Source organism: Orycteropus afer, unplaced genomic scaffold, assembly GCF_000298275.1.
Source record: "Orycteropus afer afer isolate SDZICR_OR568_19922 unplaced genomic scaffold, OryAfe1.0 scaffold00052, whole genome shotgun sequence".
Taxonomy (NCBI): domain Eukaryota; kingdom Metazoa; phylum Chordata; class Mammalia; order Tubulidentata; family Orycteropodidae; genus Orycteropus; species Orycteropus afer.
The window spans coordinates 13,871,319-13,888,606 of record NW_006921639.1 but is presented as its reverse complement, the minus strand read 5'-3'; the positions used below and the strand labels follow the sequence as shown (position 1 = coordinate 13,888,606).

The 17,288-nt window shown below is 41.4% G+C and overlaps 1 protein-coding gene across 1 annotated transcript in view; it reads right to left on the bottom strand.

Moving 5' to 3' along the window:
• KCNMA1 (potassium calcium-activated channel subfamily M alpha 1) overlaps positions 1–17,288 on the bottom strand; it is a 1,147,148-nt gene that overhangs the window by 255,369 nt on the left and 874,491 nt on the right. The window contains exon 13 of the mRNA XM_007938677.2: positions 12,455–12,610. Coding sequence (XP_007936868.1) covers positions 12,455–12,610 — 156 coding nt within the window. The remainder of the gene's footprint in view (positions 1–12,454; positions 12,611–17,288) is intronic.

The window sequence follows — 17,288 nt, the reverse complement described above, 5'->3', positions numbered from 1 at the left end:
GATCTGTGCAGGAGATTCTGGATAGAGTGGGAGAACAATGTGGAACAAAACTAAAAATTATTAAAAAAAAAAAAAAAAAAAGACTAGGCTTGCTGGTCTGATAGAGCCTGGTGAAACCCTGAGACAATGCCCCCTAGCTGCCCTTCAGGTCTTGAACTGAACTCATTCCTGTGACTTCCAGCCAAATAAGAGACCAACATATGGGCTGATCATTTACACAGGTAGATACACTCCTTGTAGAGATCAATCCTGGGAGAACAGAAGGGCAGTGTACGCACAGGGAGACCACCAGGGGAGAAGGAGTGCGTGGGATAGAAGAACGCAGAGAAGAGCTAATTATAGGTAGGAAGTGGGAAGAGAGCTGTTACACTGTGGGGAATTGCAGCCAATGTCATAAGACAAAATGTGTATGAACAGCTGTATGAAAAATGAAATTGCTCTGTAAACTTTCACCCAAATCTCACACACACACACACACACACACACACACGACAGGAAAGGAAGAAAAGACCAAAATGGATGTCAAAAGAGACTCTGAAATTTGCTCTTGAATGGAAAGTAGCTAAAATGAATGGAAGAAATGTTGAAATAAAAGAGCTGAATTGAAGATGTCAAAGGGTGGCTTGAGAAGACAAAGTACCACAATAAAATGTGCAGAGACAAGGAGTTAGAAAATCAAAAGAGAAGAACACACTTGGCACTTGTCAAGCTGAAAGAAGTTGAAGAAAAAAATCAAGCCTCAAGTTGCAATACTGAATGATTCTATAGCCAAAATATTGAATGAAACAAGAAGCATCAATAGAAAACAGAGGAAATACACAGTGTCACTGTACCAAATAGAATTGGTCTACGTTTGACCATTTCAGGAGGTAGCATATGATCAAGAACTTGTGGTACTGAAGGAAGAAGTCCAAGCTGCACTGAAGGAACTGGTGAAAAACAAGTCTCTAGGAATTGACACAATAAACACTGAGATGTTTCAACAAATGGATGAAGAACTGGAGGCGCTCACTCATTTACGCCAAGAAATTTGGAAGACAGCTACCTGGCCAACCGACTGGAAGAGATCCATATTTGTGACCACTCCAAAAAAACAATGATCCAACAGGATGCAGAAATTATTGAAGAATATCATTAATATTATATGCAAGCAAAATTTTGCTGATCAAAAACAGTTGCAGCAGTACATGATTAGGGAACTGCTAGAAGTTCAAGCCAGCTTCAGAAGAAGGCATGGGATAAGAGATATCATTGTCTGTGACGCCAGACAGATGTTGGCTGAAAGCAAAGAATACCAGAAAGGTGTTTATCTGTGCTTTATTGACTATGTGAAGGCATTCGATTGCATGGATCCTAATAAATTATGGATAACACTTCAAATAATGGGAATTCCAGAACATTTCATCATATTCAAGAGGAACCTGTACACAGAACAAAAAGCAGTCATTCAAACAGAACAAGGGATACTGAATTGTTTAAAATCAGGAATGGTGTATGTCAGGGTTGTATCCTTTCACCATATTTATTCAATCTGTATGCTTAACAAATAATATGAGAAGCTAGCCTATATGAAGAAAAGCACATCAAGATTGGAGGAAGACTCATTAACAACCTACGATATGCAAACAGTACAACCTTGTTTGCTGAAAGCGAAGGTGAATGGAAGCACTTACTGATGAAGATTAAAGACTACGATCTTCAGTTTAGATTATACCTCAACATAAAGAAAACAAAAATCCTCACAACTGGATCAATAAGCAACATCACAATAAATAGAGAAAAGATTGAAGTTGTCAGGGAGTTTATTTTACTTGGATCTATAATCAATGCTCATGGAAGCACCACTCAAGAAAGAAATCAGACGTACTGCACTGGGCAAATTTGCTGCAAAAGACCTCTTTACAGTGTTAAAGAGCAAAGATGTCATTTGAACACTAAGGTTTGCCTGACCCAAAGCCTTGGTATTTTCAATAGTCTTATATGCATGTGAAAGACTGACAATTAATAAGGAAGATCGAAGAAGAACTGATGCATTTGAATTGTGGTGTTGGTGAAGAGTACTGAGAATATGATGGACTGCCAAAAGAATGAACAAATCTGTCTTGGAAAAAGTGAAGCCAGAATGCTCCTTAGAAGCAAGAATGGTCAGACTTCACCTCTCATACTTGGGTCATGTTTTAAGAAGCCAAGTCCCTGGAGAAGGGTATCTTGATTGATAAAGTAGAGGGTTAGTGAAAAAAAGGGAAGACCCTCAATGAGATAGATTGACACAGTGGCTGTGATGATAGGCTCAAACATAACGAAGATAGTGAGGGTTTCACAGGATTGGGCATTGTTTCTTTATATTGTACACAGGGTCACTATGAGTAAGAGAAGACTTGATGGCACCTAACAACAAAATACATTTTCCCCTAGAAGTTTTCCTTTCTTCCTTTTATTTGCATTGTTTATTCCTTCTTGAAATCACTCCCTCTTTCCTGCTGTCTTCTCTAGACTGAAAGTCCATCATAAACTCTCTATCCACTCATTCCTTCCTTCAGATAGTTGGACGTAAGCTTTTTAGCATTATTACGTCCCCTTAGCAAATGAGTCATCTTCTCTGTCCTCTGTTCCGCTGCAGCACTTGACTTGAGCAACAAGTTCTCCCATGTGCAAGGCATTAGGGTCTGGAGAAGGCAGCATTGCCAGGGTCTCTTTTACAATGAGAAAGGCACCATGGAGGTATGGAGCAGCTAGATCTATTTCCTACCTTTGAAAAAGTATCTTCATTTTTATATCACATAGATTGACAAGATTGAGAGGAAACAGTACTTTCACAAATATTGCAAAGTAATTTCTGTTCTTAGAAGCTATTGATTTGACTACAAAACCAAGTGGTGTTCACATCTGAACTATTTTTCTAGGGTTGTTGTTGTTGTTATGTGCTGTCAAGTCGGACCCGACTCATTGCAACCCCTCCTTGGGTTTCCAAAGCAGTATCACTATGGAAGTAGATTGCGCCATCTTCCTTCTGAGGAGTGGCTGGTGGGTTTGAACCACCAGCCTTCTGGTTAGCAGTCAAGTGCCTTAGCCACTATGCTACCAGAGCTCCTTTTTTCTAGGGTAGGAATATGTAATACCAGGACAAGCACTGAACTAAGAACCCAAGATCTAGTAGCATTCTGGCCAAGGAGCTATCACTTCTCAACCACCTATGCAACCAGAAGTAAGTCATCTCCTGACTTCCCACTCTCCAATAAGCTAGTGAAATGGCCTCATTTCTTCCTACTTTATAGAAGAGGAAGGGTCCAAGATACTAGCTACTTTGTATTAGGCACCTTTTCTATATTATCTTTGATAAATGCTTGCATTATCTGCTCAAACAAAACATTACAAGAAAAATATTTATTGTGTAAACTATAAAATGTGATGCAAGCTTAAGGTACTACTATAATTTTAAAGTACTTGAGAAACACCCACAGGATGTAATCAATGGTTTCCTTATTTCGTATCTTTCAGATGTATAGAATAGTTGACTCAAAGTTCTAGGTTCCTCGTCACTGTTTTAAGCATGGATTGACTCTTGGTTCCTTTTGGGTACTGATAACCAATAGATTTAATAAGGGACTCTGAGAGTCATTCCTTATGGTCTATAGAGCATTTTGAGATTTGTGGGATGGCACTCATTAAATCTAAGTTAAAAATTTGAGGAAAAGGGGAAGCCAGGTGTAACCAGCCTACGGACGGACAGGTGGACTCAGAAATGAACACAACTTATTAAAGACCAATAAACTCTTTCAGAGTTCCTTTTGATGTTTGCCCAGAGAACTGGTCAAGAAAGAGAAGCCTTGGTGGTGTAGTGATTAAAACATTCAGCTGCTAACTAAAAGATTGGAGGTTCAAACCCACCTGCTGCTCCACAGGAAAAAGACAAAGTAGTTTGCTTCTGCAAATTTACAGCCTTGGAAACCCTCTGGGGCAGTACTACTCTCCCCAACATGGTCACTATGAGTCAGAATTGACTCAATGGCAGTGGCTGGGTTGGTCAAGAAGATGATTCTTATTTCACATAGTGACAACTTCCTGCCAGCTGATAAGGGTGAGGTGGCAGGTTCTCCTAAGGTTTTTCATGTTAAGTTCTGGCCCTTGCAGTTTTGGTGTTCTGTCCTCCTGGGCACTGGGCTCTCTTTCTACGTTATGTAATCTTTCTCTGCTGCCTTCCCTTTTGTTCAGTCTGTGCCAAGAGCCAAATAAAAGAATCCATATGTGATTACAACTATAAAACCAAAAGGAAAATATTAGACGAAAATATAACATTTTGGGGTTTCTAAGTTTGTTTTACCTTTAATGCTAGGCAGACAGTTTACACAAATCATTTTGCTGCAAAGTAAAGAATAATGAGTTAAATGTGTTCCCTGTCACCATCAATCATGTACGTTTGCCTTTGATGGACCAAACATATAAGACACATGAAATGACTTTCTAATCATGTTCAGGGGAAGGGGGAGAAGAGGAGAAGATGGGGAGGGGGAGTTTCAACTTCTTTTATTTGATTCAGAAGTTCCATTGACATTTTCTGGTAATCTTCTAACATGCTGTATGGACTTCTCTTTGCTAATAATGTTTGCCTTGAGAATTTGTAAAGGTCTGAGAACTCTTTAATTCGATGTTCTAGAAATTACCAGGGCCATAGGGGAATGGAAGCCCTGTTAATAGTTCATGGATTACCTCTCTCTCTATTTTAAATCATTTCCGCAAAGTTGCCCTAGTTACAGGTGGGTGTTAGTGACCTTGGGCAGACTGAGTGGCTTTGGGGAAAATGGCACCTCCTATCAAAAGCTTGAGGTCTAATAAGAACCAAGTAGTAAGAAAAGGGGATGCACAGTGACTGTTGATCCAAATGGGGTGCTGAGGTTTTAGCAAATTCATTTCCATTCAAGGATGTTTATTTTGATTTGTGAATTTAAAAAACACACTGACTGGATTTTCTGGCAGCCGAGATGGTTTATAACCAAATCTAACCAGCCTCTAAAGCAGTCCTCGCAAAGGCCTCTAAAGCTTTGCATTTCAAGTTTCTACCCTGAGTCACAGTTTCCTAATTTGGCAAGGGGACCACATACAGTAGCAAAGGAAGACATTTTCAACATCCAAATCACACTAAGTTCTAAGTCCCTCCTGGTCTTGGCCTCACCCAGCTGTCTGTGATAAAGGTTAGCCAGCCTGAGCTGGGGTCAATTTCGTCATTCATTTATCCAACCAATATCTATTGTCAGAGCTGTCCTTGGGTGGTACAAGTGGTTAATATGTTCAACCAAAAGGCTAGCATTCATTTTGAGTCCATCCAGAGGCACCTTGGAAAAAAGGCCTGGTGATCTAGTTCCAAAAAGCAGCCATTGAAAACCCTGTGGTATACAATTCTAGGCTAACATACATGGGGTCTCCATGAGTCAGAATTGGCCGGAGAACAACTAGGAAAAAAAATCAGTTGTCAGATGCTTTTCTAGGCACTCAGGAATCAACAAAATAGTGCTTGCCTTCACTGTGCTTATATTCTCTCAGGAAAGAGGCAATCAACAATAAATGCCATGGAGAAAATAAAGCAGGAAGAGTAGATAAAGATGTGGATGTAAGGTGTGAGGAGGGAAAAGTGATACAATTTTCAAAATTCAATTCTAATGTTTTCAGGAAAGCTCTGACTGAGAATTAACATCCAATAAAGACATAAAGAACTTGAAGGAGGGAAGTCATTCACTGCCCAGGGAAGTGTGGTCCAGAAAAAAGGGACAGCAAATTCAAAACCTCTAAAATAACCAAAGGGAGTGGGGCAGAAGTGAGGAGTAGGAGTGTTTAGGAGGTGAGGACAGTGAGGTCCCACCTTGCAAGCTGTTGTGAGCACTTCATTTTGCTGAGATGGAAAACTATGGAGAGATTTTTCACAAAGAGGTGGCAAGATCTGGCTCATATTGAAGAAGAATCATTCAGGATGCTTTTTGAAGACAGACTTGATGGAGGGGTAAGGAAAAGCAGGGAGCCAAGTTCAGAGGCTGGTGCATTATTCTAGGAGAGAGATGATGGTAGTTTGGACCTGATAGGAACAGTGGAGGCGATGAGAAGTGCTCAGATTCTGTGCATGTTTTGAAGATTGAGCCAACAGATCTTGAAGGATCAGAGGTGGGGCATGAAAAAAGAAAAGAGTGAAGGATGACTCTAAAGTTTCCGGTATGAGTAACAGACTGGCATTTTCAATACTGAAGTAAGGACAACCACAAGAAGATGTTCATGGACAAAGAACAGGAGTTGATTTTGAGTATGTTAAATCTGAGATGATATGAGACATTCAAGTGGAGATGTTGAATAACAGCTGAGTAGAGGATACTGTGTTTAGGGGAGAGAATCTGGATAAAGATACAAAGTGGGGAGTCATCTATATATTTAAAAGCTATGAGAATGAATGAGATTACCAAGGAAGTGAGTCTAATTTTACTGGGAACAGTGCTCCACTGATGAAGGCTACCTGCAGAGATCCTTTGTCACAACACCATTTGTGATTAGAGTGGCAATGTCTTTGCGTAGTGGAAGAAGCAACAGCTTGCATCTCACTATCTAACTTATACCATGTGGGCTTACTTTGCCAGACAAACCCTCCACCCTGGTACCATTAGAGCTCCAGGAAGTAGAGAACCACTGGGATCCCGACCTTATCAGATACAGCCCTGGCCCCATTTCTGAGATTCTGCCAATCTCTCTTTGTCCCACATAAGGTTGAGTCCTCCTCCTAGTATGCCTCCCTCAATCTGGTCAGCAGAGCGTACACCCACCAGCCAACAAGAATTGCTTTCTATCTCCCAGAAACACCACCTAAGCCACCCCTAGTCCTTCAGAGCCACTTGGTTTAGATTCCAGTTAACTTCACCCACCCAAATTCAGAGGTGCATGATGCCAATCTCTTCCTAGAAGCATAGCTCATTCCCAACCCTGATTCAGTCCAGCCTAGGCTAATCCTCACCAATCTTGATGCAATGACATTTCCCCTTGCAGGGGTGGCCAGAGAGAAGGGCTAACAAGACCCAACCTACAGGATGGAGCTGTGCAATACGTGCCCACACACCCTAGTCAGTATAGAAGCTTCCTGAGGCTGATTAGTGCCTCCTGAACCAGAAGGATGCCAGGGTGATTTGTACGCTGCCTGGAACACAGTAGGTGTCCAGGGAATCTCTACTGAATCAATTCTTTCCATCAAATCAAGTATAGAATGCTAAGAAGAAGGCACTAGCTAAGGCTACCATTTATCATATTTCCCCTTGGTTTACTTAAAAACCAACATAGCGCTACCTTCCTGGGTTTGGACACTTGAGTTTGCCAATTCCCAGATGCATGTCCTCACACAGGTTGCTGAATTTCTCTTAACCCATAGTATCTGTCACTGCAAATTGGGAAAAATAATAGTGCAAGCTTGAGTAGAGTCATTGTAAGAATTAAATTAGAATTAAATGCACGTAAAGTGCTTGGCACAACATATTTTAGCTATTACTAAAGGTTTTGGATCTATATTTCCAGCTCCTACATCATAATACTTATAAATGTTATATATGGGTGTGTGCATGCACATGTGTAAGTACACATGCATGCAAGCATGCACAAACATAAGCCAAGTGCAAGTTATTAAAATAATTCCCTGGGCTACAGTTAGTGTTAAGACTATGTATTGCTGAAAGTTTATCTCACTAAATAACAGCAATAATGAACAAATGGTTTGCATGTCCAGCAAAGTCTACCTTAGCCAAGATCCAATCTGAGTAATATGGTTTGATTTCCCTAGTGTGTCCTCAATTCAGAAATAGAAAATGTGATGGAGGAGACTGTGGTGAAATTATTATTAATAGCTTGCCTAGAAATCCCAAATCTTATGGAATAGGAGAAAAAATGCACCACATAAATTTCCCATTTTGGTAACAAATTTATCACACTAAGAAAAAATTATGGAGTGCATACCATATTCCAAGCTGTGTGTGTGTGTCTGTGTGTGTGAATGTATAAAGTAGACAGCCTGGAAGAGTTAAAAGGAGCTCTGGTGGTGTAGTGATTAAGGCATTTGGTTGCAAAGATTGGTGTTTCGAACCTACCAGCTGCTACATGAAAGAAAGATGGGACAGTCTGCTTCCGTAAAGATTTATATCCTTGGAAACCCAATGGGGGTCACTATGAGTTGGAATCAACTCAATAGTAGTACGTTTGTTTTTGGTTTGGCAGAATTAAAATAGTCAGAATAGTTAGCAATTAGGGAAAGTATCTGAATGTGCTAAACTGGAAGACTTAATAGAGACTGAAAAGAAATTTTTAAAACTTAATCACCTCTTAACACGCATATACACACTCACAATTTATCATGTCCAAAGAAAGCTAATCCTACTAATAGTAATAGCACACTTTATAATGATGGCAGGTCAGGCCCCAACTTGAAACCAGATATGCTGAAATGAAAGTTAAGTATTACATGGAAAGACTCTAAAACAAAACAAAACAAAATCAATAGATCTTAAATTACACACAAGTGAAGAAGCCAAGTAAAGAATAAGTGTGGTCACTTATAAAGAGATTAAGCAAGGGCTGACACGCTAAATGAGTTCATTGTCTTGGTCTGTTCAGAAGACATTAGGAAGATACTCACTTGAACCTGACAGGTTGGTGGTAGATCAGATAGTGGTAAACAGTGGTATGTTCCAGGCCTGGTGGATAATGCAGATGTAGATAAGTCACAGGGCCCAGGAGAGTCACCTATAATTCTCATAAGAACTCAAGGCATAATCAAGGCACTGCTGGACAAAATGCTTAACCTGTCAATAGAAACAGCCACTGGGCCAGTGGACCCCTGAGGGCCAATGTGAGACTCTTACATAAAGATACTGGATTAAAGGTTAGCATGGATTTGTTAAATAAATCCCAGCACACCTGAAATTATAGAAGGTATGTTTTGAAGCAACAGGGGAGAAAACTAAGGATAAGAGCCAAGACAAAAACCAACCAAATCTCTAACATCAGGTAGCAAACCTAAGAAATTCATTATCCCCCACAAAGACTTGGACTAAAAACGTAAATAGATTCCCAAAGAGTTTAGATCAATTCAGAGATGACTTATCCCAAATGAGAACTAGACTTTCAAGGGCAATGAATTAGGGTTATTAGGGTTATGGTCTTTAGAGTTATCAGGGTCAGGGTCTTTGAGAGGGGCTTTGTTAAAGGTATAAACATGTGTCCCTCTCATATTTCCTGGGACCTTGGGCTGGTTCTCTGTTGTAAAACCCACTTGTCAGTAGTCCTTGTGTTCCTTGTTGAGTTTTATCACCCATGCTTCAATCTTGGCTTTTTGGTCTCATGTATAGTAATAGCCTAGTGGGGTCACTCTGCTTCTGCCTGTGTTATCATCCCTGTTATAGCTTTGTCCTTCTTCCTCTCTCTTGAACACCGGCAGAATACAATGGATTCTGAAGAACGAAGAAACAGACACTACACCTGCCCCAGTTCAGGGAGAGGGTGTGCTCATGCCCCCCTTTGGCTGCCCCGAATGCTAAGTATTCTCAAAGGACTGAGCACTGCCAGAGGCTTGTCCCTTTTCCCTCCAGCCTAACAGGCCTGCTTGTCCCATGGAAGTGTTGATAAGTTCTCCATCATAGACCATGGAACTCTGGGTGCAGGAACCAATTTCTGTAAACCCACTTATAAATCTCCCTTCCCATCTCTAACCCTGCCCGTCCCCACAAAATAAACGTAAGTGAGGGCTTTGTGATCCCTGGAATGGGAGATAATATATAAAACATGCCAAGGAGAGCATCATTATGACCTAAAAGAGATGAGGAGCTGAAATTTGAAGGGTAACCACTCAAAGGTGATAATATAGAATGGGGAGCAAAATGCTATCCCTCTTGGGCTATCTATTTCCATAGTGATATTGCCTCAGAAAGCCAAGGAGGGGTCGCTACAAGTGGGATGACTCGATGGCAGTGAGTGAGTGATTTTTAATTTTAAATTACATCTATATACACACACATGAGCTCTGGTAGCATAGTGCCTAAGGCACTGGATGGCTAACCAGAAGGCTGGTGGTTCAAACCCACCAGCCACTCCTCGGAAGGAAGGTTGGGCAATCTACTTCCGTAGTGATACTGCCTTGGAAACCCAAGGAGGGGTCGCTATGAGTCAGGGCTGACTCGACGGCACATAACAACAACAATATACACACACATCCATACAAAGATAGAGAGAAGATTTGTTATTTCCAGGTCACTGGATATATGGCCTTGGAGAATTCCGACCCAAAGACCACCTCAGTGCTAAAAGGCTATGTTCAGAGAGCTACCTTTTAACATGAGGAAGTTAGCTCTGAACAGAAATAACATGGTAACATAACCCAGGGAGGGAAATGTGTTTTCAGTTACACCAGGGCCCAGCCTGGCCTTTCCCACAGGCTCTTCCTCAATAGGAACTTGGCAGTATGGGATTAGCTCGGCTGGAGGGGAAGTCCTTGGCTGTGGAGGTGAGGCCCTGCAGGGTCTTGAGAAAAGTTGGGCAGAAGTTCTCCCTGCTGGTAACGACACCGAGGAACCAGCATCACAGTCATTTTATTAATTTTCTTGACAGGCAGCTCTAGTTACCATTCAGGCACCACAAAATCAAAACATACGCATGGCAAGTGCCCCCATCTGCAGTGGGCCCCTGCCAAGGTTCATGTCACATCAACACAAGGAAGCAGAGACCAGCTCCTAGGACCATGTGCTTGGCCCTGTGGGCAAGCCCCTACTGGAGGAAACCACCAGAGCTCAGCTGAGAGAACCCTAGGAGTTCTCTTGGTCACAGTCCCTGGGCTCCTTGTGTTAAACACAAGACACATGGCTATTTCTGCCTTTGGGGGCTTGTCCCTAAGCATAAAACACAGCCACATAGCCCATTTTGCTGTCTCCATTTTGCATCCAGTTAAATGGCTTAAATGAATTAAGCCATTTAAAGGGAAAGCAACATCCACACATTTGTAAGCTGGATCTGAGCTGGGAGCTCTGTTGAATTGAGGTCTTTGGGCATATAAGGAGTATGAGAGCAAGATTTTTAAAAATCAAGGTGTCAGTAGCTATGAGCATAACTAAAGTGACTGAAAGTGCTTCAAGACAATTTGTCCTTTTACATAGAGCAATGTGAACTATCCATTGGCTAAATAATTTAAATAAGGTAAGTAAAAAGGGTACAGTGTTAGATCTTAAAAAAAAAAAAAAAAAAGATCCTGCTGTGAGTAACATACCTGGTGGATCCCCAGGGTGAGCGCTTACACAGACTAAGTCAATCATTTTCACCCCGTCCTTTCACCCATCCCTCTCACTCCGACCAGGCCCACTTCCTCCGTGCCACAAAATAACTTATTGCTAGAAGTGGATATGGCAGCAAAGACAGCAAAGTCCGGAGGTCTCATGCCTCTGCTGGCAGAGCTTCTGGCCCCCTTTGTGGGACCTCATGGTGACTTACTAACTCCCCAGCGCTGAATGTTACTCATTTGGCAGCCTATCTGATAACAGGAAGAGGAATATAAATCCAGAACCTGAGCTAACTGCCATCAAATCAGAAAAGCCCACCCTAGTCAGTTTTACTGTTCTGGTTTGCCATGTTGTCTGCCTAGACTAGGAATAAGGCAAGGATAAAGACTGGTGTTATTGTCACCCTGCCCTCCAGAAGCTTTTTTTGTAGAGGCATGGACTCCCAGTCAATGCCTGGAAACGCAAGCCTGGCCTGGCCTGTGAGAACAGAGAGGCCTTCGTCTCCTTGCCAAATTGGTCCACTGGGCAGTGATCACTTTGAGGGCTTTGGAGTGGCTATCCTGTCAGTTCTGTGGGGAACACGGCAGATAAGGGGACGAACATATCTAGACCGCCTGTCTCCTGGTGTCAAGGGCACCGCTGCCGAGAAGTCAGTTCATCATTTCACTCTCCATTCAAATAACCATGGCATGTCAGCCCTGCTGGCCTCCTTGATTGTGCAGAAATAAATAAATGAATTAAGTTGTTGGGGTTTGGGCTTCAGTACAAACACATGGTCTGCATTTATCCTCACAGTGAGAGGTCCACCAGCCACTTGATGTAAAAGAGCAAAATGATAATTCTTTTCTTTAGGCGCTCCAGTGCCATATGGAATGTATATAAATCATATTTTTGTTTTAACAGCGGAGGCTTTGTTGATAGATAAACATGTGGTTTATCTAAAAAAAGAGAGGACTGCGCTTTGAACAATCATTTAATGGCCATGGATGTGCCAAATAAAAATAAAAACATAATTTTGAAAGAAGCTGGCCTTGTGCCCAAATCTGTAACAAGGAATTTCTCCTTAACCAAAGTGGTTAAAACACAGCGATCTGTTTTGAGTTTAAGCTGTGCTCTCTACTCAACCCCACGACAAATTGAATCCCAAGCTAATGTGCTCTAATAAGACAAGACGTTACCTTTATGAATGACCTCATGGAGAAGAGGTTGGCGAGCATCGTGGAGAGGCCTTGAGCCAGGCAGCTCTGGGCTATGAAACCCAGCTTCAGCTCTGCAAGGCAGATTGCATCATCCCCTTCTTTCCAATTCCAGCTCGGGATGTTTAGCAGATGCGCCTGTGGAAACAAAAACAGGTATGGGACCTTGCTTTTGTAAATGTCAATTGTTTAAAATCTCTGGGGAATTCAGCACTACCCAATGGCCCAGGGTTACTCCAACTTGTCCTTTCTTTGCCTGGTCTGGTGTTTGATTCAACTCTTCTATTCCTCATGCTTCAGTCCCTCTAGAACAGTGCTTCTGTACCTATCAAGCCCAAGTGCTTCCCTCAGGTTTGTCATGAAGTCAGAGCCCAGAGGGAATTTCCTCTTACGACAGGGAGATCAGCCCTTGTTACTAGGATGTCTGCTCAGGTTGTTCATAAACTGGCTCCTCGAACAGACTGCAAGACTATCAGATGCCTATGGATTTGATGTTTCCTTTTCACTTTCACCCTAGATCAGTGGCCCTCCAACTTGAGAGGCCATCAGAATCACCTGCAAGGTTTATAAAAGCAAAGGTTGCTGGGCCCACCCCAGGTATGGGGTGAGGCTGGAGAAGGGGCATTGCTAACACGTTCTAGGTGATGCTGCTGCTGCTGCTGCTGCTCTGGGACTAGACTTTGCAAACCACTGCCCTACGATGACTATCAGGAAAATCCTAGGTGTTTTACACCTATGATTACAGTCTATTGCAGATGGCCCAGTCCTATTCAGCAGTTAGGCCAAACTCTGAGACAAGGATATGGAAGGCCTGCACCTCCAATTATTTTTAAGTAGCATGAAACAAAAAATCAGAGATAATAGAATAAAAGAATCAAGATTCAAAAAGTTCTCCAGAGTTAGGAAAATGAGGAAAAAAAACAACCAGAAAAGTTTTAAATTTCTTAAAGTCAAATACAGCATTTAGGTTCAAAAAAATCAATTATATAAATTCAAAATAAGAAGACTTAACTTGACAAAAGACGTTGGAAAAAAAGAAGCAAAGCAAAACCTAATCAGGTATTATTTTAAAAAGCAAAACAAAAACAACCCAGCAGTATCAGAAAACCAACAGGGGAAGAAAACCAAGCAGTAATCGTGTAACTAAGACCTCCCAATAGAGGCCAATCTAGTGACGCATTTCAAAGAAAGCTAATGCTTTCTCCTTAGAAATGGCTTGCCAATCAAGGGAAATAAACTAGACAGGCTAGTTCCAGAGTAGTTGATCTGGTTTTAACAGTCAGATTTAAAGAGGGAAAATGAAAAATTGAATAACTTCCAGAGAAAAATTATAAGGTGAAAGTTCTAGAAACATCTTCTGAGGACCAATTAAGTGAGCCAGCAAGAAGGAACGCCTTCATGGAGACACTACAGTTATTTCTGAACACCTCAGGTGCTGCCATGTTAAACAGGGATGATTCCTGCCCTGCCTTGTTCTAGAGGCCAGAATTAAGACTGACTAGTACATATTGCAAGCAAGCAGTTTTTTGGCTTGCTACATAAAGGAACTCTCTAAGAATACAATTTGTCCAATAAATGGAGATGGATGTCTCCTAAAAATGCAAGATTCTTGTCCCTGAAACTCAGGATTCTATTCCTCCAAGTCTCTGAAAAAAGCAGCTTTTGTATGGGAGGTTGAAACAAATAGCCCTTCTAACCCATGGCCATCAAGTTGATTCTGACTTATAGCATCCCTATTAGACAGATTAGAACTGACCCATAGGGTTTCCAAGGCTGTCAATCTTTACAGAAGCAAACAGCCTCACTCTTCCTCTGTGGAGTGGCTGATGGGTTCTAACCACCAACATTTTGGCTAGCAGCTAAATGCCTTAACCACTCTGCCACCAGAGCTCCTTGACAGCCCTTCTAGTTCTCCACTAATGCCAAGATTCTAATGCCTTGACATTATTATTTATCCCCAAGTCTCAGGAGAGCACCAAAAGCGCTTCCTGTTCACTTTTGGGACAATATATAGTAGTTTTAGTAGAAGGTGATGGAAAACTCCATTGTAGAAGCCAAGATCAAGTCTAATGGTTAGTGCTCTACTTTAGAAATAGCACTCATGTGAAATTTCTTCTTGCAAAATCTACTTCTGTGAAAATCTTTTGAGTGCTAACTCACAAGTTGACTCTCAGGAAAGATAATTGTATCCTACATAATGGGGGCATGGTTAAAACAGACTCATGTGTGGACCATACCAAAAAACCAATTCCACTGCCATCGAGTTGATTCCAACTCATAGTGACCCCCATTGGGTTTCTGAGGTGGTAAATCTTTATGGAAGTAGATTGCCCAGTCGTGCTTCCACTGAGTGGGAAGCCACCAACCTTCTGGTTAGCAGTCAAATGCCTTAGGTACTGCACCACCAGAGCTCCATAGCAGTGGACCATAGTAGACAGAAATTTCTATAAGCTGAGTATTAGACAACCTTTCCATCATGTACTCAATTCCAACAATCCCTACCCTTTATCCCATTTCTTTCCCTACTCTTCATTGGCTTAAGAAAGCTACTTTTTCCCTTTTACTTCCCTGTAAGTCTAGGAGATATATCAGTTTAAGTGGATAAATAGTGATTTGCATTAACATCATCTGAGAACAAAGAGAAGAAATTAAATCTAAGTAATGAACAAGTAAACCATGTAGTGTGAAAGGAAATTTGGATGGTTGAAAGTCAAGACAGACACCACACAACCTTTACAGCACCTTAAAGCCAATCAACCAACAAACAAAACTTTTGTTTAAGAGGGTCTCACACATCTTTGCAGTATGGAGTCCAGGCTTTTAGGCCTTGAGTTTTTCGTGTCCCCAGCTAGTGTGAGTTTTTTAAAGATATTTATTACATGTCATACATGGAACAATCAAGTAAAGTTGGTTTCATTTCTTAGGCTTCGATGGCCTCCTTTTTGGCTATTATATTTTCTCCAATCACCAGGTAGGGAGCAGGGAGTGAATGTGCCAAAAACTTGGAGGGAGGTCTGTGTGCATGACACAAAGAGAGGAGAACCACCAAAGAACTTAAAATCTTTGTTACTGTCAACCTTATCCTTTGTCATTTGAGGAAAATATGGATCTGGCAGAAGATTCCAGAATCTGGAAGCAAATCATTTCTACTTTGAAGAATATAAAACACAGGTCTGGCAGGACTAGAGCTTCCCCACTACTGAACCTTCTCCTCACCTCACTGAGAAAGAACGTGAAAACAGGCTGTCCTGGGAAACCAGGAGAGAAGGGTTCCAGTCCCAGCTCCATCCTTCACTACACATAAAACTTTGGGGAAGCCACCACAGAATCAAAGAAGGTCATTTAACAGGAGACATTTTTACACTAGTATCCAAGTGTAAAGTTCCCTGAATGGTACAAATGGTTCGTGCTTGACTACTAACCTAAAGTTTGGTGGTTCAAACCCACTCAGCAGCAGCACAGAAGAAAGGCCTGGCAATCTACTTCTGTAAAGATTATAACCAAGAACCTTATAAAACAGTTCTACTCTGTCACACATCAGGTCACTGTGAGTTAAAATTGACTCACAGACAGTGGCTTTGATTTGGTTTTATCCAAGTGTAAGGGTTCAGTGAAAGAAAATTCAAATAACTTGGATTTCCGTTGGACACTGGGACTTGAGTTCCAGGTCAGAGACACAGGCCTCTTGTACTAGAGTCTACTAGGAAATTGAAAAACTCATAAATAGCTAAATCATCAGGAGTGACTCCAAGATGTCATAAACTATTCTTGAAGAGCTTCAAGCCATTGACAGTCAAATCAGAAAATGCTCGCACCATCTTTCTTCCATGTTCAGAGATGGCCAGGCTGACAGTGTTCCTCTTCACCAAGTCTGTTGTTGTTGGGTGCTATAGAGTTGATTCTGACTCAGTGACCTCATGTGAGAGAGGAGAACTGCCTCATAGGGTTTTCTTGGCTATAATCTTTACTGAAGCAGATTGCGAAGTCTTTCTCCTGCAGAGCTGCAGAGTGGGTTTGAACTACCAACCTGTCAGTTAGCAGCCAAGTGCTTAATTGCTATTCCACTGAGCCTTCTTTCACGAAGTCTATTGATATTTAAAAAATAATAATAATACTTTGCAAAACGCCAGTCCTTCTATAAGGTTGCTCTGAAAAAACACAGTTTGGTTCTAAGGGCTATGACTCTATTTATAGAGAAGGTGGCAGTTGGCATCTCTCTTAGTTCGTTGGCTGCTGAGTGACCATGATTTGCGCCCATCAGGGCTGCTCTGTCTGTGACAGAGCTTAGATCCCATGGTCTGAAGTCACACTGGGATGCTAAAATGCACAGATGGTCAAATGAGGACTAAATGAGATAATGGATGTCAAAGCTCTTTAAAAACCATAAAATATGACACAAATGTCTGCAATTATTATGATGACAAACTCAGAGCCAGTTTTACATGGAGGGAAGGCAGGCAGCTTCTCTATGTCCCTTTAGGCCCTAGAATACACCATCATTAAGTCACAGGGGATTGAAATTCTTTTTATTTTAAGCCCAATATGCAATTGTGGAATAAACTTATTTCTTGGAATATAGTCATAGTAACTTAATTTTACACACACATGCAGGTTCTTTCCTGATAGCAACTTTTAATGGGTGAAAGTCTCTGGGTATCTAGTTACAGGTGAAGAGAAAGTACCAAGAGAGGAAATAAAAATGTTGAAAGAGAGAAGGAAAAAAAAAATGTTGAAAAAGTAAGTGGGAGCATCTTAGAAAATAGTACAAAACTGTGAAGCAGAATAAGAGCATGCATTCTGATTTCTGCTAGGAATG